This window comes from Sphaerodactylus townsendi, linkage group LG10 (assembly GCF_021028975.2).
Source record: "Sphaerodactylus townsendi isolate TG3544 linkage group LG10, MPM_Stown_v2.3, whole genome shotgun sequence".
NCBI lineage: Eukaryota > Metazoa > Chordata > Lepidosauria > Squamata > Sphaerodactylidae > Sphaerodactylus > Sphaerodactylus townsendi.
In genome coordinates, this window is record NC_059434.1 from 51,315,322 (window position 1) to 51,330,615 (window position 15,294).

General features: G+C 40.5%; 1 protein-coding gene across 4 annotated transcripts in view; it reads left to right on the forward strand.

Annotated features, from left to right (window-relative positions):
- ELF2 (E74 like ETS transcription factor 2) overlaps nucleotides 1-15,294 on the forward strand; it is a 48,750-nt gene that overhangs the window by 31,611 nt on the left and 1,845 nt on the right. For all 4 annotated transcript variants that reach the window (XM_048510205.1, XM_048510206.1, XM_048510207.1 and 1 more), the window contains 5 exons: nucleotides 5,440-5,553; nucleotides 9,718-9,891; nucleotides 10,714-10,803; nucleotides 14,057-14,249; nucleotides 14,603-14,947. In XM_048510205.1, the coding sequence (XP_048366162.1) occupies nucleotides 5,440-5,553; nucleotides 9,718-9,891; nucleotides 10,714-10,803; nucleotides 14,057-14,249; nucleotides 14,603-14,947 (916 nt within the window). The remainder of the gene's footprint in view (nucleotides 1-5,439; nucleotides 5,554-9,717; nucleotides 9,892-10,713; nucleotides 10,804-14,056; nucleotides 14,250-14,602; nucleotides 14,948-15,294) is intronic.

Sequence of the window (15,294 nt, forward strand, 5' to 3'; positions counted from 1 at the left end):
CTTGAGTATTCTTGTTCTAAGTCTGTGATTTATTCCTGTATATAATGTTTTTCTGTACAGTGAAAATCTGGTTTTGTAACCCATATAGTAGGGATGATGGGTGGGAAATTGAGTGCCTTAAGACTGGCTAGTTGTTCAACTGCAGATACCTAGGCATTTTTGAAGGGAACTGTCTGAATTAGCATGCCAATTATCAGTAATGTTAAGTGGTCTGTTTTCAGTTATACAAAATGGATACAAGGTCTTTGTTGATCTGTTGCTTTGAATATAGACATAGTTTGGCTCTTTAATTTATAGGTGATTGCTGACCTTGGTTTATAGCATTTTCAGTACACCTGTTCCTTTCTTGATTGAGGTTTACAAAATAGGTTTTTAAATCCAGTTTTGTGTATGCATCAGGTTTTTCTGGTACGTAACCTCAAGGTTGGTTAGTTTGGCCACGTCAATGTTATGTTTGACTGTTTTTTTTGCTTACTGGCAGAGTTATCAGACCAGGCCTGATAAACAGGGACCAATCTGTTTATCAGCATACGGCAATTGGCCATGCTGGTAGGGGCTGATGGGAATTGTAGTTCCTGAACATCTGGAGAGCCGCAGGTTCCCTACCCCTGCTCTAATGTGTAGTAAATTATTTCCAGCTGCTGCTTAAATGGACTTGCCACTATCGAAATGTCTTGGAATAGAACCTAAGCGGATAAACCATAATGTACACCCAATGTACTTTCTCATGTTTTAAGTACTAGAGCAGAGATGGCAGATAGCATCAGTCCTTGCTTGTACTGACTAATGGAACACTCTGTCTGGGTTGAAGGCCACTGCTCTCTTGAGATCTGTGCTATCCCATTTCCTTCTAATTAACTGCATGTCTGTAGGAGAGTTCACTATTCATTTCTCCAGCACTTTAAAAAACATGTTATAATTCTTATTCTTAGCCCCTTGAGAAGGTGTTTAGAAATCCATTTTTAGAGCAGGGATTGGAGTTGTGCCCCATGGCCACTGTGCCGGGACTAATTATTTTAGGTTCAAGATTTCAGCAGGGCATGACATGTACTTGTGTGTGACCCGGATCCTCTCCATATTTCACATATTTTTCCAGTCACCAGCTCCCTTGTGGTGGGTGATAGCCCCTACTAACACTGCAAGCTTTACCTTTCAGCAGCTGAAAAGCCTGGTTTGCACATGCAGCTATTCTCCCTGGTGGCAGTTTGCTTGGCGAAAGTGCATTCCACCATGAAGGGAGTTGCTTGAACGGTTTGCCGCACGAATCAGCCTCCACACTATTGCATTTCAAACCAGTACCCACATACGTGTTTTCATGTGCAACTTGGATCCTAGGATCAAAAGCCTTTTTCATTTTTCAAAAAGGGGTTCTTCCTTGTCACTTACTTAATTTAGACTATTGATGTAATAGGATAACTCTTTTGAAGTTCCAGCAGAGAAACACTACTTGAATCCTCATTAGCTTACTGGCACTGGGGATTGGTGACCCTGCTTATTCTAAAGATAGACTTTGATGCTGACAGCTCAGCTGGAGTGGTTTAGCTTTGAGTAAATTTCCATAAATGGAAAGACCAACTGGAGATGGTGTGCATGTTTATACACCTTCATGTGTGGGTGATACATAACAGGTGGCTATATATTGCCGGTTTTAAAAGTCTTTGGTTGGGGAAAACAAATAAATTGCTTTCAGTTTTATATTTTATCTCTGATAATAACTGTTTATAACATAGTTGTTTTTCAGAATTGACTAATATTTTCTTTGTAAAATCCTACTGCAGGCATAGGAATATCTAAGCCCTAATGTTCAGGCTTCTTGTAGTGTTGTAGGACAAGTGCAATCTTGCACTAGTAATCTAGATCAAATACAAAAGCAGTAGTCAGCCGCTATTTTATGCTTTCTTCCTCTTCTACCAACAGAATGATTTCATCTCCATCCACATTGCAGCCCCCACCCTCCATCTTTGTTAGTCCATGTAGATCCCCTGACCTAAGTTTGGAGAAGACTTCTGAAGGGAACACACGAAAGATTTGTGATTCTTGCAACTGCCTGATTCTTGAAATGTCTGTATCTTAAAATATAAATTAAGATATTTTCCCAAAAGGTTTAGAAGGCTTTTGGCATTAAAAAAAATCAGTTTGGAAACCAACATCCCTAAATACTGATACACATTCTTTGAAGTTAAATCTCAGTCATGAATCCATAAATCTCAGTCATGAATATGGCTTTCAGTGCTGGCATATGTGGAGCACAGAGTGTGGGGGATTAGCACCATCAAAATTTGACTGTAGAAGTGTAATAACATGAATCCAGGTATTACTTATGCTAGTGATACTAGTTTTCTGGAAAATTTGATTAGAAACGAGATCTGGTTTAATACACTTGTTTGATATGAAAGGAATCTATGTTGATTTCTCAAAGAGCCAGCATGCTATAATGATTAAAGCGTCGGACTAGGCTGTGGGAGACACAAGTGTAAATCTGCACTCAAGAAAGCTCCCTGGATGACCCTGAGCCAGTCACGTTCTCACAGCTTAACCTGCTACCCAGGGTGATTGTTATGAGGATAAAGCAGAGATAGGAAAAATATATTGTAAGATACTTTGAGTCCCCGCTGGGGAGAAAATGGGGGTATAAAAATCCAACTACTGTTACACATTGTTTAAATATTTCAACAGTTTTCAAGTTGCCAGAAGTAAAATACTTGATTGGGGGAACAAATCAATTAAACAACGTAATGTGGTTTTATTGATTCAAAAATGTCTTAAGTGTTATTTAGAAATTATTTTTATTCATCCTGTGCAGAAGCTAAACTGGGTCAACCCTAGTTAGTATTTGGATGGGAGACCACCAAGGAAATCCAAGGTCACAACCCAGAGACAGGCAACGGCAAACCACCTCTGAGCATTTCTTGCTTTGAAAACCCTGTGGGGGTTTCTTTAAGTCAGCTGTGACTTGATGGCATTTTCCTCTACCGTGATAGGCCTTAATAACTCAGTATCATGTATTTCCGTTATATTGTTTAAATCTTAATAAGACCATGAAAACTAATTTCAGCACATTGAAAGTGTGTGATATGCCACTGCTGTCTACTAATTATTATTATTATTATTTATTATTATTTATTAGACTTTTATACCACTCACCCCAAAAGGGCTCTGAGTGGTATACAATATAAACATCATAACATAACAAAAGAGCACTCTCATAATTTAAATATAAATACAATATAAATATAGGCTCTAAACATTAAAATAGTTAAGCCCATTTAAAACACAGTGTACAAAATATAGCTTCCAGACATTCTAAAAAGCCCCTCGAGAGGGAGACGGAAAGGCCCGAGATGAATAAGGGCCGCAGAAGTTAAAAAAGGGGGAGAAAGAGGGGGCACCATCAGTGGCCAGCTTCTCCAAAAGCCCGGTGGAACACCTCGGTCTTAACTTTTAACTACCTAATATATTGGTATTCCACTGATTTTACGTAACAATACAAATGTTAAAGAAACAAAGCAGTTTTTAGAAATGAACATTTCCTGCAGGGAAAACAGAGGGGCGCCTTAACTTCAGTGCCTCAGATATTGCTGGGTCATCCCATATGTGTTCATGGCTGATTAGAGAGCAATCCTTTATGTGTTTTTTTCACCCTCTGTATGTATTTCTATCACCCTCTGAACTGGGTAGCCCCAGGCTAGCCTGATCTCATCAGATTTGAGAAGTTAAGTAGGGTATTTGGAAGGGAGACCTTCAAGGAGTACCAGGGTCATAACACAGAGGCAGGCAGTGGCAAACCGCCTCCGAATGTCTCTTGCCTTGAAAACCCACTGGGGTCGCCATAAGTCAGCTGCGACATAATGGCAGAAAAAGAAATCCTACCACGTGTATTTGCTGGTGACAGTTGGTACTACAAACAAAACCTCAGTATCAGATGTTTACTTGCTGGGTGCTTTTGGTTATCTGGAAGTCCTTGTGTATACGAATGTACTTAACTAGTAGATACAGCAGTTGTTCCTTATCGCCACTGCATACAGAGAGAAATGAAAATGTGAGAAACAACAGCGCAATGGAGTGCTCAGCCAGTCAGGGTCACTTTAGTGTGGCCCCACACTGACATCATGACCAATTTCTGTTTCTTTGTGACAGACATGATTATAGTTGGTTCACCATGCTGGTATACTCCCTCCCTCTTCCCCTCATGCGCTGCACATGATTGAAAGTTTTCTCGTTAGGGAAGTCTTTGGCCTCGAGTTTGAATGCAGCCACATGGGCAACTTGAGACTTATTTTCTCTACACAAACAAGGTTTCTTGTTTTCTCTACACAAACAAGGTATCAAACTATTTTTAGAATTCGGCTTTGTGCGAAGGATCAAACTCAATTTTGTGCAGACGTCATAGCGTACTGGAATTGAATTGTGAGCTTTCAGTTGTGCCCCACATACGAGGGAAGAAGGGGAGGTATTGCATGATCATAGCAAACATGCCATGTTCAAGTTTATCACAAGTGTAGGTTTGTGGAGATAGCTGAATGTTGTCAGTAAGCTCTTGGCCAGTTTCTCTGGCTCAGAACCCTTATTCCCAGTTAATCATTAGGGGAAGGCAGCATCATTCTGCACAAAGCATGTGCTTTGTTTGCTGAAGGCTCCAGGTTCAGTCCCCATAATTTCCAATTAAAATGATCTCAGGTAGAAGATTAGGAAAATCCTTACTTTACAGCAGGGCAAGAGCGAGGGAAAACTAGGCAGGGGGGATGCATGTGCCCTGCACCCTGCTACGCCCCCTTCTGCCCCAGAACACCCCCCACGCCCTGGGTCCTTGGCGCTGCATGTCTGCTTTACAGTGACCCTTGACAGCCATTTTCTGTCTGTCTTGTTTACAACTGGGTAGATTTTTTTTAAAAAATATGATGATTAATTCCCTCATTGATTAGACACACAGCTAATTGATTATAATGTAGAAGCACGTAGTTGTGTTTGAGAGGCTGTTTTGACCTGAACTTAAAGGAAGGATCAGTTCCGAAATCTTGTCTAACACTGTGCATTCTTTTTGTGGAATGGTTTCTTCACAGAGGAGAGGCGGCATGGTGTAATAGCTAGGTTGTTCTACTAGGATCTGAGAGCTATGTTTGAATTCCTATTCTCTCATAGAAGCTGACTGGGTCACCTTGAGCTAGTTACTCTCTTAGCCTAACCTACCTCACTGGTTGGTTATGAGGAGAAATGGATGAGAGGAAAACCATGTTGTAAGTAACATTGAGGTCTCCATTGGGGAGGAAAGTGTTATATAAATATGTAAATGATCTTTTAAACTCTGAAGCATTTATTGTAATGGAATTTCTTTCTTTTAAGTTTTGACTATTGTATAATGACCAGCATGTAGGTCATGTCACACAATTGTTGTCAATTAAATGCATGTATGTGATGGAATTTAATGTTCTGTTTGTGCAGTGGAAGCATCAGTTCATGGCAGCAATGTGCACTGTTCAGACAAGACAATTGAAGCAGCAGAAGCCTTGCTTCACATGGAATCTCCAAGCTGCCTAAGGGATACTCGAACTCCTGGTACGTCTAAAACACAGATGAGTATTTTTGAACAGTGGTTTAATTTGCATTGAGCCAGAGCAGAGCGGAGCCCTGAAGGTTGCATGTATTGGCCTTAATTTAGCGGTGTGACAGGTTGGATTTCTTCCTGTTCTCCTGAGCCTTCACATTGCCAGCCTTGATCCTCCTCCTCCTCCTAAAAGTTAGCTTATACACCATATGTTTAGACTGGAAGCCTTTTCCTTGTGGCAGCAGCGGTGGTGCTTCGGAGGCTCACAAATGGGATTGTTTACCCAGCAGTAGCTCCATGTGTTACAGCTGCCATTTGGAACAGCCGTTGCACTGAGCTTGTTTCAAGTAGCTTCTGTATGGCAAACGCTGTGTTTAGGCTGGCCTTAAGTGACCTCAAAAGGAAAAGGTAGTTAGTGATTCATGCCTCCAGTGTTATTTTTTGCAAATTTGTTTTTGTTGCATGAATTGGGGCATTAAATCCTTCTATTAATACTTGAGTCAGTCTGAAAACTGTTGATTGACAGAACAGAAAGTTTTCTTGGTTTTAATTTTATTCAATTTCCAGAAGTGTTTTTGAACGGATATATTTAAATTTCAGCCATTGCCATACAAATGTTGATTAAAGAACAGATTAAGTCCTTCTTTGTGACAACTGTGTATTTGGGGTATATTCATTGGTTTGGATCCAGAAATGTGCAACTGTAAACATAAATGGACTTGATGTGTTCTCTTGCACAAGATCTTTATATATTATAGTGCACAGAAATGGATTGCAGGTCTTGCACATGTGGAAACCCAATTGGGAAACAATATGTTTGTCTTGGCAATTGACCACTGTGGACTTGTATTTCTGCTTGCCCAGAGCTTTACTGCAAGCAGAAATTTTGCTCTGGATCCAATCTCTCACCTCAGTCCAGACTCCATTCTATCTCAAGGCAGTCAAATGTCCTACTCCAAAAATCTGTTAGGGAGGGGAGAGAAGTCAGTGTTTCATAACTCCTGGAGATTGTTTCAGATTTCCAAAGCCTAGATGCACACTTACACATGAGTTTTTTTTGTTTAGATCTGTCTCATAATTAATAACTCTCAGTAGTTCTGTGAAACATTATGAGGTCACCTTTGTATGAGAAGAGAGAACATGACTGAATCCAGAGCATTTAAAAGTACTTCTGTGGATCACTATTTTCTGATCAAATCATGCAGTATTTTTTTAGTCATATCTCCAAAAAGTTTACATTGTGTGGGGCAAAAACAAAAAAATACCCTACCATTTATAAAATTAGGAGTGGTATTATGCTTCATTGCTCTGCTATCAGAAGGAAAACTCTTAAGTGCCTGTATTTTGCAGATATTGTTTACTAGTGTGCTGATTATTGTGTGCTGAAAGGAAAAATGTTGTAGAGATACTTACATATGCATTCTACTAAAAAAAGTGCAGTCCTGTTACCACTCCAAAAACTGATTTTTAATCAAGAATTCTCATTCTTAAAAAAGAAAAGAAAAAAAGGAAACCTGTCTCCATCTATAGGGTCATATCCTATAGATGTTCGATTGACTGGCGGAAGGAAGCAGATCTTTCCCTCTCCCATCTAGCAGCCTCTTGTGACGCATGAAAAAGCACGGCTGGGGAAGAAGTTTTCTCACAGTTGCATATGTAGTGGGGAACTGCAGTGAGGCCGAGGGAATTGGCAAAATTGCTCCTCCTCCCTCTTCTGTCAATGGAACCGTGGTAGAAAGCAAGGAATTTCCAAAGGTAGAAAGCAAGGAATTTCTCCTCCTCTCTCGCGTCTGCTAGCTCTCGCCCGGCACAATTGTTTCGCATTATTCGGTCCTTGACCTCATTGTCCGAGGGGTCCACAAACTGTCAATTGGCTATTAGCTGTGAGGCATTTATGAGCTTTTTTGCAGATAAAGTCATGTCGCTCCGCCACAACCTACCCCCCACCTTAGAGACAATAAGTGAGCTGGAGGCTCCCTTGCCGTCTTCTGGCCCTTGTTTGGCCCAGTTCTCCCTGCTCTCGGAAGCCGCTGTTGACAGGGCCCTGGCTGCTGTTAGACCTACTACCTGTCCTCTGGATCCGTGCCCCTCCTGGCTTATTAAAGCGTGCCAGGCGGAGCTACTTAATCTCCCACCTGTTGAGTATCATCAATAGCTCCCCTTTGAGCAAGGAGTTTTCCTGGTGGGTTGAAGGAGGCAGTGGTCCGCCCCACTCTTCCTGAAAAGACCATCGCGTAGATCCTGGTGTGATCTGGCCACCACGCCCGCTTCTAATCTTTTCGCTTCTGGGGAAGGTAATTGAGAGAGAGTGGTGTTGGAGCAGCTTCGGGTTTCCTGGAGGACACATCGGCTTTTGATCCCTTCCAATCCGGCTGCTCTGCTGGGCATGGGACGGAGACTGTTCTCGTCATTGCCACAGATTTGCTCCGCTACAACTAGACTAAGGCGGATCGGCTTTCGCTGGTTTTGCTAGATCTAACCGCATAGCGTTTGATGTGGTTTCGATCCACGACCTTTTGACCCACCGCCTGGCGTTTCGAGTGCGCAGGCACTGTCCTTGAATGGATTGCCTCGCTTTCTCCGGACCGGACGCAGCAAGTGTGGTGTGGGGACCAAGCGCCCCGGAGGCTCACTCTCATTGCGGGTGCCTCAGGGAGCTTGTTGTCCCCGGGCTATTATTTAACATCTATATGCACCCCTTGCTCAGTTGGTGCGGAGTTTTGGGCTGGCGATCGTCACCAATATGCCGATGACACTCAGCTCATTCTGTTGATGGAGGGGGAGCGTCACGCCTCGCGCTCTCGCAGCATTGTTTGGAGGCCGTGGCTGGTTGGTTGAAACAGAGCAGGCTGAAACTAAATCCATCGAAGACGGAGATCCTCTGGCTGAGACGTGGGGAGGCTGGGAATTTCCAGCCGCCGTGTGGAGGGGGGCTTTATTGGCACCAGCCCTGTCTCATGATCGGGGTCCACCTGGACTGGCTCTTTCAATGGAGACCCAGGTGGCCCATATAACCCGGGTCGCCGTTTACCATCTTCTCCGACAGGCCCGAACGGTTGGCTCTTCCTCTCCTCTCAGCTGACTTGGCCACTGTGGTCCATGCAACGGTCACCTCCAGGTTGGACTATTGCAACTCGCTTCACGCAGGCCTTCCCTTGCGTCTGATTCGAGATTAAAGATGGTCCAGAATGCAGCGGCACGCATGCTTGTGGGAGGTGCCATGGGAGAGCATATTACACCCATGCTAATGCCGCTTGCACTGGCTGCCAATTGAATACCGAATCATTTTCAAGGTGCTGGTGTTAACCTTTAAGTCCTTACGGTGCCTGGGGCCTGCATCTCACGGGACCGTCTGACCCCATATGTCCCGAACCCGGTCTCTGCTCTCGGCAGAGGCCAATCTACTGGTGATCCCTGGCCCTCCATGATACGCTGGCCTCCACCCGGGCCAGAGCCTTTACAGCTCTGGCCCCAGCCTGGTGGAACGCTTCTACCTCCAGCTGTCCGGGCCCTGCGGGACCTTGCTGAGTTCCGCAGGGCCTGCAAGACTGAGCTGTTCCACCGGGCCTTTGGGGAGACTAGCCGTTGATAGGGGCCCCCTCCCTCCCTCCCTCCCTTCTTGTTCCTTTTTTTGAAGACCTATAAAACCCACTCTGTGACTCCTGTGGGAATGATATTAGGCGCCATCCGACTTTAAAGTATTAATGCTGCATTTTAACAGAGTAAGGTTTATTTTTATCGGAGCCATCCTTTTTTATATTACATTGTATTTTAATTGATGGTGCTCTTTATACTGTTCACCGCCCTGAGCCCTTCGGGGGAGGGCGGTTTATAAACCTAATAAATAAATAAATAAATAAATAAATAAATAAAAGGAAGGATGTTGAATCTAATTTCAAGAAGTATGGGTTGTAAAGTTTACAATTAGATATTCCACTTCTGACAAGCAAGAGTTATTGACAAAAAAGGACCATGTTACATCACAATAGAAGCATGTAGCATCCAGCACTGATATATGTACCTTAATGTGACTGAATGCAAAAGATACTATGATTCTTAGAAGTGGTGGAATGCCTTTGACTTAAGCCAGCCGTGCAATTTTAAAAAAAGTTTCTTACAATATAGAACATAAGAATCTGGATAAAAGCTACAGCTTACCTATTTGCTTTTTTTAGTGGAAGTTTTTGTCCCTCCTTGTGTGTCGACTCCAGAGTTCATTCATGCTGCAATGAGGCCGGATGTGATCACAGAGACAGTAGTGGAGGTATCAACTGAGGAGGCTGAACCAATGGATACCTCTCCAATACCAACATCTCCGGAGATTCATGAGCCAATGAAGAAAAAAAAAGGTATTTTAAGAGCAGTTAGGAAGAACAAGTAGTATGTCACCCCCAGAGGTTCTAGTTTTTATTAACTTCTCTGTGTATTGCCTTTATATACAGATTCCTTAAGGTGGATTGTACAAGTGAAATAGTAAAGCATTGGATGTCTACTTAAGGCATACATACAGTTATCTGTTGTTCAGTCACTTTCACCTCTCTGGGTCAGAAAGGTAGCTAGGAAATGGCATATTTCCTGCATAGGCCAATAGGTTCTTCACTGGTTATTAATATTTTGATTTAATGAAAGGTGAGGTTGCGAATAATGTTATAAATAGACAATTCAGACTACTTATTTAGGTAAGAAACTTTGCCTCTTCAACATGATCTTGACTGAACCTACAGACTAAAGTGAACTGCCTTTGTTATATTTTGAGGGAAACATATGGTTGCAAGAATTTTGGTTCAGATTTGCCCTTTGCCATGTTTTTTCAGGAAAGTAGGGGCAAGTTACATGGGCACCCTCAGTGTCCTCTCTTTAAAAGAGCGGTTTTAATGACTGACTTCATGATTTTTAAAAAAGATGTGCACTAGTAAATGAATGAATGGATGAATGAACAGGATATATATGGAATTAGTTCATCCAAGCAAGTGATTGTAATTAATGTACATGTCAACTACTTATAAATGAAAGAGATTTCCTCCTTAAAATTCAATGATAAGATAAATAGAGACTTATAAGATTATTTATCACCATTGTAATTTATGTGCACTTGGATAAACCTTACCTTGTGAGGTAACTCAAACTGTAAAGTACATACAGGTTTCAGCCTTTCAAACTGTTCTTTGCAGCTGGCCGCAAGCCAAAAACTCAAGCACCGTCAACCATTTCCAGTTCATCTCCAGACTTGGGCATAAAGAAGAAGCCAAGAGAAGGCAAAGGTGACTTTATTTATTTATTTATTTATTTATTTATTTATTCATTCATTCATTCATTCATTCATTCATTCATTCATTCATTCATTCATTCATTCCACTTTTATACCGCCCTCCCCCAAAGGGCTCATGTAATAATTCTTTCAATATTGTGAAGTATCTGGCAAACACACCTTAATTCCTACACAGCTGAGAGCTCATGAGAAAAGCATATTAACTTCTCAGTTGCTGTTTTGGGATGTCAAGGCTGCCTGTCATGATGTCCAGACATTTGCCATTGCAAGAGCTTGTTTGGCAGTCCAGGAAGATGTGGTGGCCTTGACAGTGAGAAATGAAAATGGTTCAAAAACTGGTAGGGGCAGAATGAAATGGCATTTTATTTATTTATATGCATTTATGTCTATGACTTACTTCTTGATCAATTGATCATCAAAGCAGTTTATACAGGAAAGGATATACACCTTTGGTTTAGTTCCTGGTTCTTCTCTTACTTGCCGAGTATCTTCAACTGCAGAGGAGTGGATTCCAGCTTAACATTTTTTCCAACATTAAAAAAAAACTTAAAACAGCAGGGAAAAAAGGTTCTACTTCCCTTTCTTTACTTGTGCTGGTTTTCCATTTGCAGGGATTTTAAAATTCAGACAGGCATCTCAAAATGTGGTTCAACATCATCCTCCACCTATAGTCTGAAGTGTGCATTCCATCCTTCCCTCTCTATGGCTTCATTCTCTTGTGTGTGTGAACTAAGGCTGGAGGTGGGCAGGGTGCTAGGTGAAGTTTAAGCCTCTCTCCAACTACATGTCTTCCTACTGTTGTGGTCCTTCAGAGTTTCCTATGAGCCATGGGGCAATAGACTTTCTGGGAAGTAACCTGCCAAACCTAACATATTAGATTTGCCTCTTTCCATCATTTGGTTCGTTTGCCAGGTTTCTGTTTCTTCAGGTAATGTTAGTTAGAAGTGCACATTCTCCCACTTGGCATGGTGAAGAAATAGGCTTTTCAGTTCGCATGAAAATCTGTAGTCACACTATGCAAAAATATACCTGTTCAATAGTAATGCATCTTGAAACTTTTCAGCTGGTATCCAGTGTCAAATCTATGTTTAGGAGAATAACTTTGAAATATTTGCATGCTTCAAGACTTTTTTTGAATGGCTAAAAATGAATATTCTTCAGCTGAAGGTGCAGTTCTTACCATTCTGTTAAGAATCGGCTCTCTTTTTATGCTTCTTGGAACCATGGTAGTCTTCCAGAAGGTTAAAAGCTCCAGGAACTTGTTCAGAATTGCTATAGGGTTTATGGGATGAAGAATATTTTATCTTGGGAAATTATTAATTGGGCCTGTGTTTTGTTTAACCTTACTTAATTGGTCTTTGTTATTCACTAGCTAGCAATTGTGGGTTATTCTATTTGAACTTGTTTCTTGGTGATTCTTGGGACCCAGACAAAGTCATTGGTGCAATTAATTTGTCATTGTGTTGACCCTGACATTGGAGATGTGCAAAGGAGTGATTCAGTTAGCAAGAATGAGCATTTAGTTTACAGATACTGCTGTGTGCTTTCAAAATCACTGTATGCCATATAGTTAATAGTATGTATATTCCAGTGGGATAGTCATTTTAGACTGTTGAAGCAAAATAAAACAGAAGTCCAGTGGCACCTTAAATTCTAACCACATTGATTCTGGTATGAGCTTTCTGTGAGTCAGATCTCCCAACTCCCTGAAAAATGGAAAGAAGGTATGTGTATTCAGTCCTGAAATGGGGATGACCTTTACACTGTCCTTGTACAATATGACTTCAGTTTATGGGAGCAAAAATATTTGTATTGTAGATTCTGACTCTTGTTAAAGATTGCCCCCTACTGAAATGCTGGTAAATCACAGTTGTGTGGTCAGATATTTTACAAAATTCTGCAGGAGGATCTAAGAAGTGTAAGTTTTTAGTTCAGATAGTTTTTATTTTTGTTTTAATTCTACATGTATAACAAAATGAATTGCATGTTGCTTTGGACAAGCAGTTGCATACCTTATTAATTTGCAGGTAGTTACATGTTGATTTACATGATTCTCTTAAAAAGTTGGTTTGTTTTTTGAAGGGCAGAGATACTGAAAGATTTTATTATCTAGTTATCTAGTCAGATATTTTAAGAAGCATTTTAATGTTAATCTTTGTTGATAATTTATCTCCATGAGAGACAAAACTTGATCTACCATTCAAAGCTAAAACGTAAGTCAGTCTAGCACAAAAGTTGGAGCACAAAATGAACAGGAGAGTGACTCATTAGAAGGCAACAATTTGTTCACTGCGAATATACAATTGATTTCTGGCAACCAATAAAATGACTGTATATGTGAACATCACTGGATGGCCAATACACAAATCAAATAGATTTTACAAAAGCACAAGATGGAGAAGCTCTTCTAAAACAAGACAAGGAGCTAATTGTGGTACAAACCATTAATTTTAATATTGAAGATTAGAATATAGCTGAAGAAGAAACCAAAACATTCACAGTGCTAAAACACAATCTAAGCAACATCTCTGACACATTTAACACTCATGTAAAGAACAGATTTGCATTACTAAGTTCATGTGAGCGTGAGCCAGAAGAACTGGGAGTTGAAACCAGAGATATCAAGGGACACTATGCAAACACTTTAGCAGAAAGAAATGAAGATCCTCGATGGATGATTGAGGAAACGCTTATAATTTCTAAAAGATAAATGAGAAGCAAAAAGTAAAAGGTGACAGAAACAGAATCAGAAATTTGAAGTGCAGTCAGTGTTCCAGAAATTCACATTTGGAGACAAAGAGAGTTAAATTAGGTTAAATCAGTTATTAAAAACACACTGAAATGCAGAAGTTCCATGAATAACAATTAGACTGGGGAAGAGGGAGAGTTCGTTTTCTGAAAAGTTCTGCTTAGCAGCCTAAAAATACTTCATTTCTGATTTTACTCTCCGATATCTGAGAAAGTTAAAAGCACATAATGTTATTTTAATGCTACTGTTATAGTCATATCTTATAGTTTTGACTTATACTTGCTTTTGAATTCTTGAAATTTCTGTTTATATCCACATAACAAGGAAGTTGATACATAAATCTAACCATTCAGTTTTCTTGGCAGTAGCAAGGGTAGTTTTGTGCTTTTTAATTATGGATATGAAACATATACATTCATTCATTCATTCATTCATTCATTCATTCATTCATTCATTCATTTATTTATTTATTTATTTATTTATTTATTTATTCTAGGAAATACAACCTACTTGTGGGAATTTCTTCTAGACTTACTTCAGGACAAAAACACTTGTCCTCGCTATATCAAGTGGACCCAACGGGAGAAGGGCATCTTTAAACTTGTGGATTCAAAAGCAGTTTCTAAACTGTGGGGAAAACACAAGAACAAGCCAGACATGAACTACGAAACAATGGGAAGGGCTCTGAGGTATGTATGTATGTAAATAATATGGACAAGGAGGACTACTAAAACAAAGCAAGAAAAAAATGCCTGCACTAATGATCGATTGGGAGCTTTACCACAGACATTGGAGATTTCTTCTTACTAATACAGTTTTATGCTTATAGGAGCATTATTGTTGCCGTGCTTCTCATTATTAATGGCATTACTGTAAATCTCGCTCATTTTCTGATTTTATACTATGGCAATTGATAGGCATATGTTATTTAAAATGACCTTGGGTCTCCCAATTAAATCTTCTGATTATAAATATAAAAGTCAAAAGGGAAGGTTGTTTATATCTGATATTCTGTAAAGTATTCTTGTGCTTTTCCTTGCAGATACTATTATCAACGAGGAATTCTGGCAAAAGTTGAAGGGCAAAGGCTGGTGTATCAGTTTAAAGAAATGCCCAAAAACATTGTGGTAATTGATGACAAAAGTGAATGTGGTAGTGAAGATTTGTCGATACCGACTGATGAGAAATCATTAGAGCGAGTGTCACTATCTGCAGAAAATCTCTTGAAAGCTGCAACCTCGGCTCGTACAGGGAAAAGTGCTTCTCAGTTGAACTGCACAAGAGTAGAGAAGCCGGTTACCAGAGTGGTGAATATTTCCTCATCTGGGCCTGAAATGTCCCCGTGTTCTCCCACCACCACTACTGTTCCAGCAACGACTGCTCCCAGGTTAGTGCTGCATGATATGTCTTGGGCTGAAGTCAGGGGAGCACCAGTGGATTCATTTTTAAATCCTTATTCAGATTGAGAATACAAAAAAATTGAACTGTTTAACTGCCAAAATATATATGAACTTATACATCAAACTATAAAAACCAGGAATTAGTTAAATCTGGATTGCTTTGGAGAAACCTAGTTATCTATTTTTGAATGTTTCATAATTACTTCTCGCTTAACAGTGAACCCAGGGCTTTTGGACACCAGGGATGAGTGCATAATTGATTAATCTTAAATTTTTTGACTACATTTTGGGGTTTTAATGCAGTTCTTACAGCTGCAGTAAGACAACACAGCGA